The sequence below is a fragment of the Mercenaria mercenaria genome, chromosome 10 (genome assembly GCF_021730395.1).
Source record: "Mercenaria mercenaria strain notata chromosome 10, MADL_Memer_1, whole genome shotgun sequence".
Classification (NCBI taxonomy): domain Eukaryota; kingdom Metazoa; phylum Mollusca; class Bivalvia; order Venerida; family Veneridae; genus Mercenaria; species Mercenaria mercenaria.
Genome location: NC_069370.1, coordinates 6,971,193 through 6,994,976, shown reverse-complemented (window position 1 = coordinate 6,994,976; position 23,784 = coordinate 6,971,193). Strand labels below are relative to the sequence as shown.

General features: G+C 36.3%; 1 protein-coding gene across 1 annotated transcript; it reads right to left on the bottom strand.

Annotated features, from left to right (window-relative positions):
- Positions 1-2,434: 2,434 nt before the first annotated feature.
- On the bottom strand, positions 2,435-8,749 carry LOC123559968 (uncharacterized). Its single transcript, XM_045352146.2, has 3 exons — positions 8,528-8,749; positions 4,401-4,591; positions 2,435-3,019 (listed from the first exon to the last, which is right to left on the bottom strand). Exons 1-3 carry the CDS (start codon positions 8,622-8,624, stop codon positions 2,882-2,884), a joined length of 426 nt encoding a protein of 141 aa, XP_045208081.1. The 5' UTR covers positions 8,625-8,749; the 3' UTR covers positions 2,435-2,881.
- Positions 8,750-23,784: the final 15,035 nt, after the last annotated feature.

Below are 23,784 nucleotides of genomic sequence, written 5' to 3'. Positions count from 1 at the left end.
TGAGTACATATGTATGTTCTTCTTTATGCTTTTTACGATTATTTTTATAGACTAAATTTTCTTGTCTTGTATGAATTTTTCTCATTTGCATGATTAATCTTTTCGGAGTAGTTTTGATTCATATTTTCATGTAACTTTTGGAGCATGTTGTGATGCAATAAGATTTAGTGCATCAATAACGGATTAAAGCTCAGCAGCTGTGTTTAAACATTGACCATTGCAAAAAGATACTCTATGGAATTCTCTTGATTGTTTATTTTGTCCTCTATGTATACACGTTTTACTTTGCCCATGTATTTGGCATATATTTTCGCGATCAGTCGTACTCTGCTTTTGGTTTCAGTGAGTCTGAATAATGTTCTTTAAACGTGGCTGGCTCTATAGAATAAATTAGAGCATCACCACAAGTCTGAAGCATCTAAGCTTGCATCAACATGTTATGATTATTTTGTGGAAACTGCAGTCTTGCTGTTCGCAAGCAAATAAAAACTCCTCGCAGTGCTTTTTTCATAGTACCTCTCCTACCTGTCCTGAACAAAAACATCATTTGACATTCAAATATTATTCGTGTTATCATCTATATTCACGCTTATTCTCTGCAATATTAGCAAAACAATCTCAATAAGCGACATTGAAAATCAATCGATGAAAATGTCGAGGTTTACTGTAAGGGGAGTCAACCAGATGCGTCCGAATGTTGCCATGGATATTGCGTCACCCAGGGATCAAACACGCGCCTTATTGAGATGTAGTCCTTTGTTCTTTCTGTAGCTTAACAGCCAATGACACGGATGTTGATTTGGGAAAGCGTCCGTCTTCATATGGACGTCCCACACAAATAAAGGCGGTAAGTAAAAACAGTACTTTTGAGAAAATTGAAAAGAACTATACATTTTGTTTCACAGATTGCTCATTGAAATGTATTCACATTGTAACCCCTTAGCTAAAAACGTCATAGCTAAAGCCTTCAAATACTTAATGTACCGTTTACCATATACTTATCAGAATTAAGTAATTGAAGGCTTTAGAATTTTTTACAGATGTTAATAATGAAAGGGCATACAATGTAATTTATACTCACGACCTATTTACTTTATAACTGTTGTAAATCACATAAAATGCTATCGTAAAATTTGTAAGTTACAGATACGACCTTTTTTCTTCAGTAGGTATTTATAAAACATTCCGAAAACTTGGTCGTATGTAACAGATACGACCTTATATCATTAACAACATGTTATGTTTGGTTCACTAAACAGGGTCACACAAATATGATTTTCTATTCAAGTTACGGCGTTTTATATACCTTATATTTCATCGCAAGTAACAGTTACTACCATATATACCTTCGTAAGTAACAGTTACGACCTTATATTTCTTCGTAAGTAACAGTTACTACCATATATACCTTGTAAGTAACAGTTACTACCATATATACATATTCCATATCCTGCTAGTACATTTCAGATATGAATTTTGATTTTAAAAAAATGGCTGCCGCTTTGTTACTTTACAAAATATTAGATTATAGCATTTAAATAAAGGGTAGTCGGCAAGATAAAATCGTTACACAGCTTGTTGGTGACAGGATACGGGATATACGCTGTCTCTAAAATCCATATCAGGCTCGAGATTCGCTCTCGCCTGATATGGATTTTAGAGACAGCGTATATCCCGTATCCTGTCACCAACAAGCTGTGTAACTAATAATATACCTTCGTAAGTAACAGTTATTACCATATACACCTTCGTAAGTAACAGTTACTACCTTATATTTCTTCGTAAGTAACACTTACTTACAGCTTACAGGGCGAGTGCTCTACCGACTGTGCTAACCGGCTGCTTGACACATCTTCTCCCCTAACGTGACCAAGTCCGTACCGTGACATACACCCCCACAAATTGGAAATTCGTCCTCGAATTCCGGAGGTACATAATATTGCAAGCGCCGTAAGACTGGCCAAGCAAGCACGCCACGGCCCCACGTTGGGCGCCAAATGTCACGGGGTAAGAAAAATGTGCAGTCAGTCCCGGGCTCGAACCCGGGACCCCTCGCTTACAAGGCGAGTGCTCTACCGACTGAGCTAACCGGCTGCCTGACACATCTTCTCCCCTAACGTTACCAAGTCCGTTTCGCGACATATTTCCTCGCAAGTAACAGTTACTACCATATATACCTTCGTAAGTAATAATTATATAACCATATATACCTTCGTAAGTAACAGTTATGACCTTATATTTCTTCGTGAGTAACAGTTACGACCTTATATTTCTGGGACCTAGATATTAGCTACATTGCTGTTGTCTGTAAGTCAATTTTCTGGCAATGCCGACGAAAATAAAGGAAATAAAGGTAAAGAAGTGATACCAAAAAACAAGTTCTGATCCAAATCCTGATGTATGCAAAAGTGTGTTAGTAAAAAGTAATACAACGTATGAAAAACGAATATATATTTACATGTATTGTTTTACTGTGCGAAACCATTTGTAATATTCATGCAAATCATTACTAGCCAACATGATATTGAAAACGAACGCGTTTTCATGTAAGAACAATATAATGTAAATGAAGAAATGCATATAGTATGCTGAGTAAAATAATGTAAACCAAATAATAAATAATGACAGGAAATAGCGCATAAAACAGAAACAATACGGAGATGGAATGTACATTTACTGGTGGTTCAAGACTTTTATGTTGTTTCAAGACGTTAGAGACATATAAATACATTCCTTAAACCTAACTATGAGTTAGAATTACTATAACACTTAATCAAAACCTAAGGTATATCAAATCATGATTTATCAGAATGTTGCTATAGTAGAATAAGTAAATAGATAAAGTCTGTGTAAATATTAATCCAATAAATAATGTGTGTCATTAACACCAAGCATCTGGGAACTTATCGCCCGCACTTGCTACAACTCCGCGGCCATTGGCATCTATGGTGGTCCCATCTGGCTTCAGAACTACTAGTGTTGGGATTCCACGAACTCCGTATTTGGTGCTTACGGCATCCTGGCAATACAATAAAACAATTATAACAATAATCTATTGTAAATCACTTTATATTAGCGTGATCTTTATTTCGCGAATTCCGGCACCCTGAATTATTTCGCGGTTTTATGAATTCGCGATGGAAGGGTAAGGAATTTAAATTCGCGAAGGTTCTTATCTTATATTAGCGAAATTTCAATTAATTCAGGAAGTCGTGATTATATTAATGCCTTTTTTTTCAGTACCGTACCGATCATAACAATAAACAATCATAACAACATAACAATCATGATTAAGTCTTAATGTCAATGCAAAGAACAATCATAACTCATTTAATCGCATTTTTTTCGCTTTTTCACTTTCTTTATGGTAAAGTACATGTATTTTACAAGATATGTCATATAAAGTGTCATCAACAATTTATCTACACACTTGATGACCTTGTTATTTTTTAATAATGATATAACTGTTATATATATAACGTCTCTGTTACGGTCTGCAATCTGCAATGTAGATTTATTTGTTGGATGGCGAGAAAAATATAAACATAAGGTCCCTTAATCTTAATCTCAGTTGAGTGAAGTAAAAAAACGCTCGAGAGGACCTACTATGTTTTAATAAACTTTCAACCATTATATATCTGACGGCAAGCAATAGCTTTAAGCTAATGATATTTGTTATATGTTATATCCGACATTAAATAAAGTTTCTTGTATCTTGTCATTGTTACGGTCCGTTAATAAAACACACAGAGTTATTGGTCGGGCGGCGAGAAAAAAATAAATAAAAATACGGCAATCTAAATCACGGTTCGAGTTTTATCGTTAATGCCTACTAGTGTTTGGATAAAAGTTAAACATTGGCTGGAATTTCCTCATTCATAAATATTTACTTTTATTTAATTTTGCTAAATTATGCACGAAATTCTGCAAATAAATGAGACACTGCATTTTAGTCGATGATTTAATTAGCAATTGTTTTCTTAACGCTCAGAAATATATTTGTAGGTTATTAGCTTTGTATCGGGAAATATGCACGAGTTCTCAGCGGAAATATTGCTCGATTTTAGGAGCGCAATATTCTTCCGCTGAAGACCGAGTGCATATTTCCCGATGCAAAGATAATAACCTTTTTATTACATACACATCTACACGTATAAATATAATGAAAAAAAAATAGTGCAAGAAAAAACACTGAATTACGTCACGCACCCGATATGAAATTCAGGCGTCAGTATATGGAAAAATATTGACGTTTCCGGTACCAGTGTAACTTAACGGGGAATAGAAACGAGTATGTAATAATAGCGAAAATAGACTAACTCTTGAATCGATATTGATATTTTTGAGAACAGAAAAAAAAACACCAGTACGTGTAGAATACACAATGCGTTTCGTCTTACCTTAACATCTCGCTTTGAATAAGACACTGCATACCAAGGCATTTCACCAAAATATTCATCAAATGATGACTGGTCTCTGTCTGAACTAACAAAAATCACTACAAAGTCTTTATCATTTGCCTCGTAGAATTTGGACAGGACAGGCGTGAAGCCGCGGCATGGTGGACACCAGTGGGCGGAGAAATAGATGCCTGAAACAAAGCATAGAACTTTTAAAATGTAGTGATTGATATCTGGATTACACTGGATTATAACTCGTGCATTAAAGGTAAACTAGACCCCAATTTCATATTTGAAAACATGAACAATTACCTCAGATAGTTTATGTAAACATGGAATGAACATATTTATGTGTACTTACAGTACTATGCACTCGGTTTAAAGTAGTACACACTGTACAACACGTACTGTATACACGTATACCTGAACACATCATAAATGTGTACTACAACTAAAAACATGGAAGGTCTTTAACAATCGGCTTTAACTGCATGAGAATTTTAAGAATTCAGCTCTATATAATGCACAATCAAAAGAAAAGCTAAATGAGCCGTGCCATGGGAAAACCAACATAGTGGGTTTGCGACCAGCATGGATCCAGACCAGCCTGCGCATCCGCGCAGTCTGGTCAGGATCCATGCTGTTCGCTAACGGTTTCTCTGATTGCAGTAGGCTTTAAAAGCGAACAGCATGGACCCTGACCAGACTGCGCGGAGGCGCAGGCTGGTCTGGATCCATGCTGGTCGCAAACCCACTATGTTGGTTTTCTCATGGCACGGCTCAAATATATTTGATGGAGATTTTCTAAATTTAGCGCAAATATCTAAATATAAAATAATTTAGTGAAAGATCATCATTGGATATCTTTAATCTTATATTGGCTGGCATGCAATATTAACGTAAAAGCTCTGTATATAGTTGCCAACTGTTGATAAGTAATTAACTAGAACAAATTGAGTTTTCTAATTACCGGAAGTGAATCATTGATGATGCTTACACGGTAACAGCAATCGATATAGAGATTTATTTTCATAAGGCGCACAATGAAGACGAAAAACTGCCTTAAGGTTTAAGTTCATCATGTTAACTAAAGTGAAGACATGGAATGGTTATATGAGGCAATATTAATCTGTTTCATCCGTGAGTTAGGTGAACAGGTTCTACAAAAGATCACGATTTTTTTATCATTTGTCGGTAAAGTTCACATGTTTCACAAAATTTCATGAAAATATTTATCAAGTTTTTTCCTTAAACGTGGATTACTTTGAAATGTGCACAGTTTTTCGCAATGTTTTAGCATATAAAGACCTATTTCCTAAAAACTTAAAAGCAATCTTTTTTTTGGGGGGTGGGGGGGGGGGGGGATGAAGTGGATGCTTGTTACACTTCCTGGATTTCCTATATACTTTCCGCTTTCCTCATAGGATGGCTCTGTGTAAGGACATCTATTTCGGACATTGTGAAATTATTTTTTGTTTATATTTGTGTTGTATGTATGTTCTTATTGGTGTTTATATATGTATTTTTTCATTGTATGCAAACTGAATTTATATTTCTAATCTTAGGATGGAATAAAGATATCTCTATCTATCTACCATCCTTTATAATGAAGATTTTGACAGATTACAAGCTTTATAATGATGAATTGGTGATGTATATGAGCCGTGCCATGGGAAAACCAACATAGTGGGTGTGCGACCAGCATGGATCCAGACCAGCCTGCGCATCCGCGCAGTCTGGTCAGGCTCCATGCTGTTCGCTTTTAAAGCCTATTGGAATTGGAGAAACTGTTAGCGAACAGCATGGATCCTGACCAGACTGCGCGGATGCGCAGGCTGGTCTGGATCCATGCTGGTCGCACACCCACTATGTTGGTTTTCCCATGGCACGGCTCATATGACTTTTCACAAATACAAACAGTTACATTGTCCATGCTGTAATTTATGTAAATATACTGCTTTCTCGACATTTTGTAAAAAACAGTTCATGTATATGTACATAACTGACATTGGGTATATCTATCCACTGATCAGATCCAGTATTTCAAGCTTTTTACTCAAAACCCATTGAGCATTCTTGATTATTTAAGGGTGACTCAGATTATACGCCATGTTTGCGCCCTGACTACATAATATTTATATATCGTTTGATTGCTTTTTCGATTAATTATACATGTAAAAAGGAAATATAAAGTGAAAGTAAACACAGACGAATTTCTGTTTTGCCGAGACATTATCCTTAATCTGTTTATAAGCAATATTGTGTACTATACTCAGTATTTATACTTTCCTTTTTACTGTATTTAGCAATTAAAGCCCTGCTCCGCTGCTATTCAAATTCTTTTGTGTGTATGCAACCCATGATTACAATAGGTAACAGTTAACGGTCACTTGCCACACTTTAGCACGCAAAACCACAGGTATTTCATTAAAGAATTTTATATAAAATGGACTCTATTTTGACAGGCGTCACAGTTAATAGTCAGGATTTTCATGCTTTTTCAGTGACAATTCAAGGTTAAAAGGTAGGACTGGAACAGGTCTTTAAGGAGCGGACACGTAATGTCACTCGGCAATTTCCGTGTGAGTACGTACCCTTGGTAAGCAATTCGGCATTCTCCGTGAACATGGATTTCCTTGAAACGAAAGAATGCCGAATTGCGAGTGGAAATTACGGATTCGCCTATCACTGCCGTAAGATGTTAACAGAAAAATTCATATAGTTTATAAATTATATTTTTTGATTTTATATGTAAATAACTGAAAAGTGTTCCTTTCATCATGTTATGATTTACAAGTGATAAACAAATATTTAATATGCCCCTGTAAATATTGACAGTAACAAATACGACCTCGGTGTTATTATTCATGTGTGTCTAATTAATTTAAAGCATTTTAATGTGAACTTTTTGGCAATGACAGATGTATTATTTTGCTCAAATATAATCAGCAAAATGAGCCGCGCCATGAGAAAACCATCCTAGTGGCTTTGCGACCAGCATGAATCCAGACCAGCCTGCGCATCCACACAGTCCTTTCAAATCCTATTGCGATTAGAGAAACCGTTAGCGAACATCATGGATCCTGACCAGATTGCGCGGATGCGCAGTATGGTCTGGATTCATGCTGGTCGCAAAGCTACTATGCTGGTTTTCTCATGGCGCGGCTCAAATATAAATACGAAGGTCTGTTTAATTAAAGTGGAGCTTGCCAACGGGAGTACATGTTAAGACAATCAAATTGCTTTTTTTTTCTTTCATCTGAGATTAAGTAAGACCATGTCTGAATATGACACAATTATTGAATAATTTAATTCAAAGAAGTTTAAATAATTATCAAAACAATCTGTACTTTTACCCGCTTTAAATACTATTCTTGTTTATTCATCCCTTAAAAAAGAACTTACATTTACTAGACAAACTGTGTCTTAAAATTCACAATTTTAACGCTATTCTCTAAAATAGACCGACTTTAGTCTGTATGAAATTGAATTAAACGAAAAGGGAAAAATGCATAGAAACATCTTTATTTTCAGTCTATAGCTAGTAGTAGCTAGTTTAACAAAACAAATGTGTTCATCTGCTTTCCGATAATATGCTAACATAAAATTAAATTTTCCATTCAGTTACCTTTATCATTTAACATTCCACAGCCGTCTGAAGGTTGTGTTAACGTACGTTAAAATCCACATACACATTATTTATGCATGACTACATAATATACATAAACATAGGTATGTAGAGTTAACTATGTAGAATAACATTTGCTTTCTGCGTGAGATAAAAAAAATCTCCAACATTTTTAAAGAAGTTATTTTTATCCACTCCCTCTATCTAACTAATCCGATGAATTTATGAAATGTAAATAAGCTAATCTAACATGTACATCTTGACATATAAACTGGCCACTAGACTGATAATATATGATATTTGACGAAGAATGCGCTATTTGTCTTGTTTCTCTTTCAATCTATCTCTGACTGACAATTAAGAAATAATACAATGAAAGAAAATAGATAGTGATAAAACCACATGTTATTCGTCAGGTTATGAGTATAAATGTCTGTACGAATAAACTTTAACTCATCGTATAAACATTTTCTCTACTTCACCAAATTAACCCACTTACCTACAGCTTTCTTGTCTTTACATAATTCCTCTACATCAACTTCTTCCCCTTTTTTATTGATTATCTTATCTCCAACTATTGCCTTAATTCCTGCCATTTTATTGCCCGTTCCTTACCGTGTTCCACAATACTTCTAAATGCTATGTGAACCTTTTACATATGTTTATATATACAACATACCAAGATAAGTTTGTACTTGTCAGACTGCCAACAAACGAATGCCTAGCAATCAATACTTGTAAACATTGCGACCGAGGTTTTATATACTATTGTGTGGTCAACTGGCCATTGCGTTGTATAATATATAAATATTAATAAAGTTTAACAATGTAAAATCCATACACATTGTATACATCTCCGACCTTGGTAATGGCTATATTTGCATTTATTACAATCGGCGAATCGTTTCATATTCGTAGTAGAAATGTATGGTCAATATTACAGACGCCCTATGTTTATTAAATCTTACCTTTAAAAATGTTACGAAAATATTTTTGTTTTAGCTGGAAAGATAGAAATTAGAATTATCTGTACGAAATTGATCAATAAATTCGGTGCGATACTTTCGTTAATAACTGAAAGGGAGTTTCCTGATCCGTTTCAGGCATAAAATCTTGAGACCGCAGCTATTGCATTTTGATCACAAAATTGCGAATATCTTGGCCTTTATTTGCATATAAAGATTAATACTTTATCAATGACTTTTAAATAAAACTCAACTTTGATAGAATTTGACTCTTTGATTTTTGTCGACCAAGCCAAACAACATTCATTGGAATTGCCATAGCCAGTGAATCGGTAAAATCGTTTGATTATCGGAAGTCTCCGGCACAAGCTATAAGAAATAGCATCAACAGTGTATTCTCACGGCCTCTGTTAATAACTCAGAAATGTGTACCACTTTATCAATACATACAATATATTTCACTTAATTGCTTCTAGGAGTATGTTTTAATAAGAAGAGAGAATTTACCGATGATAGGAATCTGCTGCCTATGGGGGCTCATTTATGCCATTTCATTATTCGTTATGTCGTTATTACGCCCCGCCGAATGTCGCCCCTCTGAATGTCGGCCCGCCGAATGTCGTTATGGCGCCCGACATTCGGTGGGGTGACGTTTATCGGGACGACATTCGGCGGGGCACCTTAACGACGTTTGTCGTTCTGTCGCTGCGACAGAACGAAATAACGAAATAGCATAAATCAGACACCATAGCTGGCTCTGTGATTAGGACAACATTTATGCATTAACTTTTTTCTTTTCAAGTACATGACTTTATACATGACTTTTGTGTTATCAATAGATTGACACAGGTATATCGTAACTACCTGGCTTATTAAGATAAAAGGTGTGCTTTGTTTTGTTTTGTTTTATTCATTTTTATTTGTTTACGCTGCGCTGCGTAGTTATGACTGTTTCCAGTCTTACTAATCAATCGTAGGCTCAGCGAGATTTGAATTTCGAGACCCGTTGCCAGATACAGGTCGGCGCCTGGATCAATTCCAGAGAATTATATTCATATGATATAATTAAAAGGGGGCCTTAATTCAAGGCCCGGGTGTTAGTTTTGGAACATGTCTGTGTCTTGGCTGGAGTATTTTTTGTTATTGTAATGTTGTTAAATGTTATACCCCCTAAATTTGTCTAGATTTCCATAATAATAAATAGATTATGAAATATATATTTAAATTTATTAAATTTTGTCATCCAGGGTAAGAGCCGCGATTACCTTACTTACACTCCTGAAACGCCTGAGAAAAACTGCCACTGACCATGAACTACATCTATACTCTTAAGATTTATTTTATTAATATTAAAACTTTAGAAACTTTAAAACTTTAAAAACACATTTAAAAAGATCATTTATATACGTCCGATAATTGTCAGTACACAGGTTATTTATAGATTACACGCCACGCGTACTGCATAACTGTGTCATATCGATAAATATGCTTACTCTATATGCGCTAAACATTCAATGTGCTTTAACTATTTTGTTTTATTCTATATTTTTAAATTGCTGTCATTTTGTCATTTTTTAATGTTTTTCCGATCTGTTTTTTTGCACTTTCTAGTCTAGGGTCTAAATTTAATGATTATATCGATATAAATTACTTTACGTGTTGTATAGAAAATATATTTACGATCGCGCTGTATGAAATTTTGCTATTGGTTTTATCAAATTTCGACCGTTTCTAGGTGATTTTGCTTATATTAATTAAATTATCTTACTAAAAATGCTCTAGCCATATAGCTATATGTATTCTTCAGCGATTTTGAGAATTTGAAGATAATCTATGAATTAATAAATTTTTTACACGCGAATCCTGTGTACCCGGTAGCTAAATTACGCGTAAGAATTTTTACTTAAAATTCACCTGTTTACCTGTTGTTTGTTTACCATTGTATGTTGACATCTGTATGTTTCCGGCTCATCGTCCGGGCGTTGTTTATGCCACCATAGGTCCCTACCACATATTTACATTGCTGGCCATTACTTTAATTTAGTTTACTAGATTAATTTGATTTTGTTGTATCTTTTATCTGAATAAAAGAGTTAAAATTGAATAAAAGTTGGTTAAAAAGCTAGCTAAAATTCGATAAAATTTGATAAAATTTGATAAAATCAGAGTCGGCCTTTGCCGAAAGACGAAACCACAAAGACTCTTATTCCTGATTTTTATTTTCCTAAAGTTTTAATAAAATTGAGTTATAAAAATATATTTAAAATTAATTTAGTAAAAACAGTTGACCATCCTTGCCGAAATGTAAAGTAACTGCAAGGATATGTCTCCTAGTTTTAAAATCATTGTCTAAAAAGAGCCTGATTATGGCTTAAAATTACGTATATGTTTAAAATCAAAATAATTTAAAATATACTGGTAGATAAAAAGTATTTGGCCTTATGATTTAAAATATAGAAAAATTAAAATAACATATGTATATACACCTTTAACTACTCAAAATTTAAATTAATATAATAAAAGTTATAATAATAAAACCTCTTTCAGGCTTATTTCAACTGATATGCTCCATAAACAGTCGGCTCCTGTTACTATGTTAATTTTAAATTTATTTATTGCTGTTCATAGCTGTGGCCCGACCCTAGTAACTTTACTAGATAGCGCCTTTCACCCTGAGGATATATCGCTTGTATTGACTGCACCAGTGCCGTTAAGCCTTACATGGTACCCCCAGACGGGGTGCATATACTAGCTCAACCCCCCTGATTATTGACGCCATCTCTTTTGTAAGATGTTTAAGATTTTAACATGTTTTTACACGTTTCCCCTGAGATTATATTATCTCTATTGACCGCACCAGTGCCGTTAAGCCTTACATGGTACCCCCAGACGGGGTGCATATAGAGATTCAAACCCCCTGGTACTTTGTGATATTGAATTAAGGCCAAAGTTATAAAATTAGTTGCTTGGTCGGGCCCCTCCTATGTAATGTTTACGTTTGTTTATATTCTGTTCAAGTAACCTATTTTCGTGATGAAATGTTTTAGGAGACTGTAGACCTGCTGCTCGACTTCCTTTGGAGGGAAGAGGAGTGTCTTTCTGTCTATACAGACCAACCCGAGTTTCAGGAGTCCACATTCAAGTTCCAATCTGTGTTCTGCATTTCGTGTACACTCTTTGTGTATGTCAAAGAATACGTGGTTGAATGTTTCGTATTCTGTACAGTGTGGGCATAGATGTTTATCTGAGTAGTTCTCCCAGCCCAGACCGTTCCGCCCCAGCCTTAATCTGGTAATGATCTTATCATGGCGGTGTTTGTGCTATAAATTTGCATTTTACTGGGGATATGTTCTGAGAGGGCGCAGCGCATTGTGTCTTGTTGTAGCCATCTCTGTCTAAAAAACTCCCTTGATTTGGCCGTTATTATGCTATTAACCTCAGATACCGCTAATTTGACCTGTTTTGGGGCTCCATTTTCGGACCCTTGCTTTGCTAGTTGATCAACCCTTTCGTTTCCCATAATGCCTACATGACTCGAGACCCATATTAGGGAAACATGTATACCTATTTTACTGAGATGGCTGATTTTATGAATAATGTCAACTATTATATTAGATCTTGATTGTGACCTGCCTGTATTTATTGATTGTAATACAGACAAACTATCTGTAAATACAGCTATGTTTCTGGGCATGTTTTCGGGTATCCATTTCAGTGCATGTTGGATGGCTGTTGCCTCACACGTGAATATGGAGACCCTTGGGTCTAATTTGAGAGCCGACGAGCAAATTTCTTTGCTATAGGGATCAAAGACAACAAAGGCCGCGCCCGCTTTATTTTCGCTGGGATTTTTGCTACCGTCTGTATATATATGGTAATGTGACCTAAAATACTTCATTATATGCATTTCTGTTATATGTTTGGCCTGGGTGGTATCTTCTGTTTTATTAATGAAGCATTTAAGGCTTAAGTCGGGGGTTGTGACCATGATCCCAGCATTATATGAAAACACCGGCTCTTGTATGTTTACTTCATTTAATTGGTATTTATCTAGTAACCTATTAACCTCTCGAGTGTACGGCTGTGTTCTAAGCTCTTTCCTACCAGTGTGACCGTTTCTAACCCTTTCGATGGTACTGGGGCATTCTTTCAGTGCTTTGATTGTATTATTTATGGGCAGATTTTCACCTAGGCGGCTTGATCTGGCCCAATATTTGAGCATATTGACCTCTCTTGTTATATCTAATGGTAGCTAGGCCGTTTCTACTAATACTGCCATTTTATTAGTTGTTTTATATGCTCCAGTGACTACTCTTAGGGCCTTACTTTGTATTACATCTAGCCTTTTTAACTGTGATTAGCAGGCTGACGCATATGCTGTGCTACCATAATTAATTTTGCTCATAATTAAGGAGTTATATAACAGGAGTTTAGTTTTCTTATTAGCTCCCCAGTTTGTTCCTGATATTAGTCTCAAGAGGTTAATATCTTTTTCACACCTATTAAATAGATTATTTATATGATGGTGCCACGTTAAATATTGATCAAAATACATTCCTAAGAATTTGGCGGTCGGTGCTATTTCAAGGGTTTTACCACATAATTTAAGTTCCGGCGTTACTTTATTCGATTTTGCTAGGACTTTAAGATATGGTTGCCGGCACACCATTAGCACTTGTGTTTTATTAGGGTTGATGGTGAATCCCCATTCATTACTCCATTTTTCTATTACCTCAAGGACCTTTTGGCCTTTTAGTAATGCACTATGTGGGTTTGGTGATGTTACCCATGTGGCTCCATCATCTACAAATTGGGCCGCTTGAAGTTCGGTCCGGTCACCGGGAGGGGACTGTTTGTTGTGTGCATCTATAGCCGTGTTTAGAGTGTTCATGATGAGATTAAAGATCAGTGGACTAATCACACTTCCCTGGGGTGTGCCATTGTCAGGTTCTACTGTATCTGACAAATGGCTATTGACCTTTACCTTAATTTTTCTGCCTTCCAGGAAATTAGCGATCCATGTAAGCATTCTCCCCTTAATGCCTAGAGATATTAAATTCAAGAGAGACCCTTTATTCCAATGCCTATCAAATGCATTACTTAGATCTAAAAATATGCCTAGTAGGTAATAACCTTTCCGATGGGCCTCTTTACAGTCTGATTCGAAGCGAAGGAGGTGGTCTTCGCACGAATGGGCTTTCCTACATCCTGACTGATATGGGGAGAACAGATTATTATTTTCAATATAAGTTTCAAGTCTTGGTTTTATCATTCTTTGCATGACCTTGGTGAGGGTTGACGTTAGGGAGATGGGGCGGTATGAAGCAGGGTTTGTTTTTTCCTTATTGGGCTTAAGTATTGGCACTATAATGGCCTCGCCCCAGCTTTCTGGGGTAGAGCCTTCTTTCCAAGACTGATTATATAGCTTTAAGAGTTTTTCTTTGGCATGTATTGGTAAATTTTTGATCATATCATAATGGATCGCATCTTCGCCTGGGGCAGAACTATTACATTGATCAAGGGCTATGTTTAATTCAAGGAGGGAGAATGGTTTATTATACTCAATATCGTCATGTGGGGCTGTGTTATTTTCATTGTAGAGATCGTATTCTTGCTCTTTATATTGTTTATTTGCCAAAAATTCAGCACTGTAATTGTCATTACTGCTGATTTTCTTATAGTGTTGCACCAGAAAATTCGCCTTATCTTTTTCCATAACCACCGGATCGTTGTCCTTCAGAAGTGTACCAACAGAGCTAGATGATTTGCCTCTAAATTTATTGACAACGTCCCATACTTCTTTTGATGTTGTTTTGTGATTTATTTGCGTTATGTACTTTTCAAGACTGGTGCGTTTTGCTTTTTTAATTACCTCTACAGCCTTATTGCGGAGTGACCTGTATTTTTGAAGATTTTCATTATCTTATTTCTGCTATAATTTTTCCTAGCATTCTCCCTTTGTTTAACTGCATTTGCGCATTCCTCATTCCACCAGGGTATAACCTTTTTCCTGTTGTTGTTGCCTTTGACCATTGGTATACTCTTTTTACTAATACTATAGATATCATTTATAAATTGTGTGTGATTTTCATCCACTGTCTTGCCCTCAGTGTTATAATGGAAATGCCTGATTGCAAAGTCATGATATTGGTCCCAGTCTGCTTTACCTATCTTATATTTGCGGGTGGTATGAATCGCCTCTGTTTTTATTGAAAATTCTAATCCCAGCAATATTGGAAAATGGTCACTGCCAAAAGTATTATTGATAACTCCAAAGAATGCATATTGTGCCAAAGTATGAGAAACTATTGCCAAATCTATTGCTGAGTCTTTTTGATTTGGTAAATCACTTAGCCTTGTTATATTTCCATCATTTAATACAACTAGATTTTTCTGTGATAATAGATTTAACATAGTCTCAGAGGCCGAGTCACACCTTGGATCGCCCGGGGGATTCCAGAGTGGGTTTTTAATGTTGAAATCTCCCAGAATTACTGAGTGGTTTCGTATGTTAGAGAACATTTTTTGATAGTGTTCTTCGGTGTTATGTCTGTCATATGCTACATAACAATTATAAATTGTTATGTTTTTGCTGTGACCATATATAGTTATGCCGTTAATTTCATATTCATTGTGAATTATTGATCTTTCTACTGTGTATTTGATGCCCTGTTTGACATATATTATTGTACCGCCTCCTTCTTGATCTGTGCGTTTTTGATATGTGGCAATTTCATAGTCATAAAGCTTTGGTGGTGTTATTTTTTTGCAATATCTAAACGCTTCCTGAATACACACGGCATGTATTGTATCTGTGGATGAGTTAAGGAAGCTGTTTAATTCGGTGACCTTTGTATTTTTGTCCCCTGCAAACCTCCGGGCGTTCCAAGACATAATATTAAAATTACAATTACCTGCCGTCTTGGAATCTACACCGGACATTATTAATTAGTTAATTAGGTGGGGATCATTGTTTTACATTTTCGTTTTACTTAACAGTGATGTCACCTAATAGGGACCACATCCGGCATACCACTGGGGTGGTGGTGGGGGGTGATGTGGGCCCCACCGAGGGCGTCTGCGACCTATTGCACCATGTGGCCTTACATTTCTGTTCACGTTATTATAATGTCTGGGTCCAGATACCCTTCTGTTGTGGTATCTGGGTGCACTGGTATTTTGTGTGTAAGTGGGTGGGGTATGTGTTTGTCCCGCCACAGTCTCTTGTGGTTGGTCTTGTTGTTCTGGTGTGATGTCGCCCTTTGATATTGCTTCATCAACCATTTGTTCGATTGTTTGGCCATCAATATCTTGACCTTGTATCTTAGTTGCTAGTTGCATAATGATATCTTTAACCTTTGACTTGTGTATATATTCGTTTATGTTTTGTGGTTGCTGCGATTGTGTTTTATGGTTCGGTGCTTCTGTTGATGTGAGACCAGCATCTTTCATTCTGGTTTCATATTCATGTTTAATTGCTGTGTTTTTGTTATGGATGCTTTGCAAGTAGTTGGTGTACACTACACAGCCTTTGTATGCAGCGCTATGTGGCCCATTGCAGTTAGCGCATTTCTTTATATCGCGGTATTGACATTCATAGTGTGAGTGTGGGCCCGCACAGTGTGGGCATATTGGTTTTCCTGTGCATTTGTTTGCAGAGTGCCCGTGTTTTTGACATTTATTACACCGGAGGGGAGATAACAACGATGGGTAGACTGGTACATGGGTTCCGTCATTCAGTTTCACCTTCAACGGTGCATTTTCTGAACTAAATGTGAGTTTAATTGTTGCTGACGGAACCTTCCTTCCATTAATTATTTCGAATCCCCGGTGATAAACTTTGATGTTATTTTCGCTGGCAAACTGCTTTATGATGTCATTGTAGTTTATGTCTTTAACTTGTATGACTCCTTTTGATATTTTATTTGTGTTTTGACTGGAACGTTTGTCAGATATCAACGGTTCAAGAGTGAAATCATATTTATCAAACGTAAACTGCTTAGCCAGGTCCAACTTGTCATTGCGTATCCTAAAAGTAGGACACCCTCCCTCGGTGGATGGATCCTTAATGAAAGCCCCCCCCCCCACACCCCCCTACATAGGCTGTGAATGCAGAAGAGATTTCCTGCAGCTTCTGCTTTGGGAAAGCACATGCAACTGTACGCAGCGTCACCGCTACGTAACACATGTTCAGGGCCTCCCCCACCGTTGTTTTACCCGATGACCTTTTTGGTCCCTTGGTATGCCATGGATTACTAGATGGCATATCAGAGTCTTCCTGTGCCGACATGTCTGCCGTGTGTACCTCACTGTGGGTGGTTGTGCAGGGTGGGTCTCCGCCATTATCGGTGACCGGTTGTACCTGGTGGAGTCTTGGTAATGATGGTACGGGAGGGGTATCAATGATGTCATCCCCCTGGGTTGATGGTGAAACAGGGTGATTATTACCGGACCCTTCCGGTTGACTGTTACCAGTTGTACAGGGTGGTGATGCCCTGGTTTCGGTCTCTGGGCCTTGCCTAATGCTTTGTTCACCACCTTCCCGGTCAGTTGCTTTGGGCGCTGCCGGTGATTTTGGCATACCATCCCTGTCTGCGGCCGGTTGGCCAGGGTGGCCAGGGTGGTGGCTATCCTCTGACAGGGAGGGGGGTTGCTATCTATTGTTAGCCTCCCCGGGCTTCCGGTCGAGTTGGACTGGTCCACTACCACCGGGCTTGGGACCGGGTATGTGACGTTGCATAAGGGATTTAACCTTGTATTGGATAGATCCAGAGATCCGTCCGTGGAGTCAGAGAGAGCCTGCACCTTGTTAACGGGGCTCCCTGTAGATGAATTGAGAGATGTTTCTCTCGACCTCTTTTTCCCTGTTATTTTGCCCAGTGACTGCATTGAGTCTATAGGCGTAGACCCACCCACTGGTGCAAAATCAGCACTTAACAGCTTTCTAGCTGTCCCTGTTGCTTTAACCTTAGGGGTTGTACCGGGTGATGATGTCCCTGGTGACTTATTGTTTTTTCCTGACTTTTTACCCATTGTTTATTAAGTACTTCTTGAAAATGATATACGTAAATATGCCTATTTATTTATTTAATAAACCTATACTTATGAACTGTTTTCTTAATTATTTATCTTATTTATAAATGTACAATATATGCCAAATCGTCAATTTTCTATATTGTACACTATGTCCTAGATACTGACTTTCTATAAGTCAGTATTAACCTTATAAATTACCTACACTAACAGTAAAGTGCAGTGGTGTTAGTTAATCCTATTGTACCTACACGATCAGTTAACCTTAAGGCTCGTCTACACTATTCAAGAAAATCTTGTAGGGCCCATAAATCACTAGATAATTTATATCTTGTACAAGCAATTAGTGCTTTGCAATATTTCTTGAACTTGGAAGACACATTAATTTTAAATGGAGGGAAATCATGACAGGTAAATAAGAAAGATGGCCGAAATGATACCGGTACAAAGTGTTTATAAAGATCAAATATTTGTACATTTAAAAATGAATCATTGGTGAAAACATTGATTGAGAAAAACTCTTGTTGAAGTGATACATATCCGGTTGAAGAACAAAGCTACTTAAAAGATATTATTTCAGGAAATATGATAAAACAGTCATATTTTGTTAATATGTAACCTTGTGAGAAACATCATTGATAGTGTAAAAATACTTTTTGAGAACGCCGACCTGCTGATGTTACTCTTCCACTGGAGTACTAGATATAATTTTATTATTGAATTATATAAACTTGGCTTTTGAGCATTTCATTCAATTAAAACATCATTTTTTTTCTGCTGTCCACACTGCCATGTTTATTGTTAAATCATCAAAGACAAACATTCAATGATGATTTTATTAGATCTCAATACACATTTAATGAAAAAATGTAAACAAAATACCATACTGGGCAGGTGCTCCTCATCAAAAACCCTTTATCAGCGCATTTGACAGCACTACCATCCAAGAAAAATAGGATGAGTTCTAAACGCTACAAGATCTTGTAGCCAAAATTTATCTGGAAACTGCCACTCAAAAAGACACTAATGGGGGACACAATGTACTGTCTACACTATACAAGTTGCTGTGATTTATATCTTGTGCAAGTTTTCTTGAATAGTGTAGACGAGCCTTTATATCGCCTGCGGCCTAATAATGTAAAGCGACGCGCACGATTTTTATGTGAAAGTTATGAATTTATCCTATTTCTAAGAGTTAGTTAGAGTGCTTTACGATCAAGTATTTTGATCAAGATCAAAATACCTTCACGTAGATAAATAGACCCTAAATACCTTAAAAGTGGCAGTTGTCCGGTGTCCAACGCAGATTTCCAACGACGGCCAATTAATCGAGTGGTTCTATGAGCATACCGTTGTAAGGAATAAGTCACAGGACGAGCCTATTTGCCCTACTCGAGAACCTACCGAAGCTAAGTATGACACTTGTCGATACTTTGCTATACCATACGTACGGTCAACGCACCGATAAAAATAACGTCTTATCGTTACGTAGCCAATATGGTTTGAAGATGAAGATAAAAGGTGTGCAGACAAGTTGAGAAGTTTGATACATGCTATAAATTCGAAATACAAACAAATGTTGTTTTTGTAACAACTCAAAGCGAATTTCAATCCGCGGACAAAATTATTGACAAGCAATTAGGAAATAAGTAACTTAGACAGCTGGTTACAGCAAAACCTCGCTAGAACGAACACCGCAAAAAGGTTTTAAAGAAAACAGTTTTTAATCTGCAGACTTTAATTTATTGAGAGTTTAAATAAACGGGAAACAAAATGTCAGCCACTGTAGAGAAGGATTTGCTCTTCTGATGTTTTCTTGAAAGGGTTATACTGTATTGTAAGCATCAAGTCATGGTTCATGAGGTGTAACTTGCGAAAAGCTTTTATACAAGCAAAAGTTGTTCTATTCGAAACGACGTAAATTCATTTTCTTTTCTGGCCAAAGTTACACACTTTCAAAATATATAACAGAGTTGCGATTTTATACATGTACATTGCAGGATCTTTGTACTTCAATAAGCTTCTCCATCATATACTGCTACTGCACGTTTTTCACGCAAATTAGCCGTGCAAGTTCAAAATTTACGTGTAAACTCGTAATCTGTAGTCTTTTATTTAAATACAGCAGTTCACAAATACGTAATCTTTCTCACAGACTCGTGTGTCTTACTTCTTAAATTCATACTTGACACTCTAGTCTAGCTACCGACTAGATAATCTTTTTTTTTCTTTTGTTTAGAAAAAATAATTCTGTTATCTATTCTGAAACCATCAGTCTTAGCTCTGATTATCTAATGTTTTGAGAAGAAAAGGGCATAACTATACAAAATTTGAATCGCCTCAGGAGTTATCTCCTGTGAACAAAACACAAGGTCTGAACACATACTATTGACACTCCTTTACCACTCTAAAATCAGAGATACTCCATAGATAAGCCGAGACATACAGATAAGCCGCTAACATTCGGCAGCAGGAAAAGGTAACCATGTTATAACTATGAAGGGAAGTAATTTAACATAAAATATGAGCAGAGACTATGACTGGCAAATGTAAGGACTGTGACCAGTCTAGCCATTTCATTACAAGTGCAAGTGTGATATTTTAAAAAAAAAAGAAAGGAAGAAAAGGAAAGAATTTGAAAAAATTGGGTCAAGCCTATAAACAAGATGGTAATTGAAACCTTGACAACCTTTCTAATATCATTTCATTAATCATGAACTTGGTATTCAACTATAAGCGGGTTGAAATTTAAACCTTGTACGGGCGCGGCTTTATATAGGTTTTCGCCCGCGTCATAGATTTCAACATTCAAAAGAATTCCTTTTTCACCAAATATAGCAATATACGTTCAAAATATACTTTAAAATTTATGTGTTCATAAAAGTGATATTTAGTTCAAGTTAAAATGTAGTACCTTCGCTATAAACTGCCGAGTGATATTTCACTTTATTATCTACGGTGTTCCGTTTGGACAATCGTGACTTTTTATTTAATACTAAACCGCGATGCACGATGGTACGATGACAAAAACGCGATGGCACGATGATAAAACAACGATGGCACGATGGTGAAAACGCGATGGCACGATGATGAAATCGCGATGGTGCGATGGTACGATGGTGAAATGTCGATGTAATATCGGGTTTTCATCATCGTACCATCGAGTTTACACCATCGCACCATCGCGTTTTCACCATCGTGCCATCGCGTTATCACCATCGTACCATCGCGTTTTTACCACCATGCCATCGCGTTATCACCATCGTACCATCGCGGTTTCACCATCGTACCATCGCGTTTTCACATTGTACCATCGCGTTTTCACCATCGTACCATCGCCTTCCGGTTAGAAATGTGTAGTTTCGTGCACATGTATTTTTGTCAACAATAGATAAATGTATCTCAATGAAATTTACCATTTAGATTATGCTGTATTGCAAAATGTTTTACAAAATGTTTAGTGCTCAGTTCATTAAAACTGTGTAAAATCTTCAAGGCCATGTCCTTTGTATTTTATGTATGCATGAATGTAAATAAAAAGCTGGGTGTAATAGTCATATGATATTATTCAAACTCTGCTTATTCTTGTTAGGATGTAGAAGATGCATAGTGCAATGTGAAGATGAGATTGTATGTGATAACGCGATGGCACGATGGTGAAAACGCGATGGTACGATGGTGAAAACGCGATGGCACGATGGTACGATGACGAAAACGCGATGGTACGATGGTGAAAACGCGATGGTACGATGATGAAAACGCGATATTACATCGACTTTTAACCATCGTACCATCGCGATTTCATCAAAGTGCCATCGCGTTTTCACCACCGTACCATCGTTGTTTCATCATCGTGTCATCGGTTTTCGTCATCGTGCGTCGCGGTTTAGGATTCAATAAAATGTCACGATTGTCCAAACGGAACACCGTAATTATCAGATTAGCTACTTAAAACATCTGATCAATGCAGTGATTCAAAGTTAAATCCTATACAGGTAAATATTGCAAAGCTGCAATAAAATAATTGTAAGTGTATTGAATCCTCAGACAATTTGTTAATATATACCGCTTTTATATCAGAAGAATCAAAACATCTTTGGTGCTGCTTTCAAAAAGGAAAAAATGGTAAGATACCAGTTATTTTTGCAGTAATTAAAACCACCAGGTTACAGGTTTAGTAAGGTAAAACACGATGGAATGTAACGAAACACCAAGCAAATATATTGGCCTAACGATAGATTCCTTTCCTGGCATTATCATTATATTGACCGGTTCTCTTTCCCAACGGAGAAGAAATTACCGCTCGGAAACGACACGCCTCGCGGGGACTCGATTTAACGATCTTCTTGTAGGAAGTACTGTGTACTACATGTTGAGCATTATACAAATAAACGTGAATTATTCATATGCAAGCTTTGATTTAATACTATTCCGAAACAATACCTTTTTATTTGCAAGTGTAAATATGACTATTTCGATTACACTAAATACAACTATGACTCTATTTCGATTACACTAAATATAACTATGACACTATTTCTTTCACACAAATATAACTATATGACTCTTTTTCGATTACACAGGATAATAAATAAGCCAGCAGTATGGATATTAAATTAAGCAACTAATCCTTTTTTTGCGGTTTCGCAACACCTGAAAGTAGTTATTCTGTGCAAAATAAGTACAAATTGAGTTTTTGACTTTTAATGGGGAGAAACACTACAGAGAATAACGTAAATTAACAAATAAAATAAACAAAAAAATGAGGAAATTGATCAAGAAGAGACAAAAGAGGGAGAAGAGAAATAAAGAATAAATAAATAAAATTAAATGAAAATAAGAAATGAAAGCATTTAAAAAAACGAAACCTTTACCTACTTTATAGTTTTCAATCTATATGATAATTATAATTTTCAAAACAAAATAAAAGCAAAAAAAAAAAAAAAAAAAAAAAAAAAAAAAAAATCAAAAACGAAAAAAGGTGACTCGGGTAGTTTTAACTTCTGTTTAAACTTTTTTTGAAATAGTTCATGTTAATAACATCTATGTCAAACTACATACAGATTAAAATGGATTCTATTTTATTGTTTTGTATGCCACCGTGGATAAAACAAATAATAATGCCAACAAATAACAGCTTTATAATCGAGCATTAATCGAGTTAAGCCCCTTTAAATGTCATAAAATCAAGCCGTTGACCGACTTCATGAAGTTTTACTGTACCACGAAATTCATATGTATATCACAAAAAAGATAACGACAACTTGTGCTAGAACAGTTTTTATTTATTTTTTTTTTAAGGGGGGTGGGGGGTGGGTGGTGTGGGGAGTGAATTCAAAATTTTTCAACAGAGACATCACCATATTGATTTATGTTGCATCTTGCTGTATATTTTCTAGCGATCACTTAAACGAAAATGAAGGACAATCGAAACCAAACACATACACAGAAAAAATACAGGGTGTGGAAAATTCCCTTCATACTTCTATAGATGGGATTTTCGAAATTTTAATGGGCTGTTCAACTAACCGTTGGTTAGATTTTGATTGAAAAACACATTGGATGCACAAGTTAAATTTCTCAGTAAATGTTGGAGAGTTTCTTTTTTTGTTTGAAAGGAACATATAACATTATATATTCATCTGAATTCATTACACTAAAAACATTTTCTGATATCGTACAATAAGGATGTACACAGGCAGATAAGTTCCGCGCCCAATAATCCAATTACATATGATAGGTGGGACTCATGAAAGGT

What these genes read in the sequence shown, in the direction of transcription:
- LOC123559968 (XM_045352146.2), bottom strand. Translation starts at nt 8,624, where the DNA reads ATGGCAGGAATTAAGGCAATAGTTGGAGATAAGATAATCAATAAAAAA. An exon ending in TAAAGACAAGAAAGCTGTAG is followed by an intron (nt 4,592 to 8,527) that starts GTAAGTGGGTTA and finishes GCTTTGTTTCAG; the next exon opens with GCATCTATTTCTCCGCCCAC. An exon ending in ATTCAAAGCGAGATGTTAAG is followed by an intron (nt 3,020 to 4,400) that starts GTAAGACGAAAC and finishes TTGTATTGCCAG; the next exon opens with GATGCCGTAAGCACCAAATA.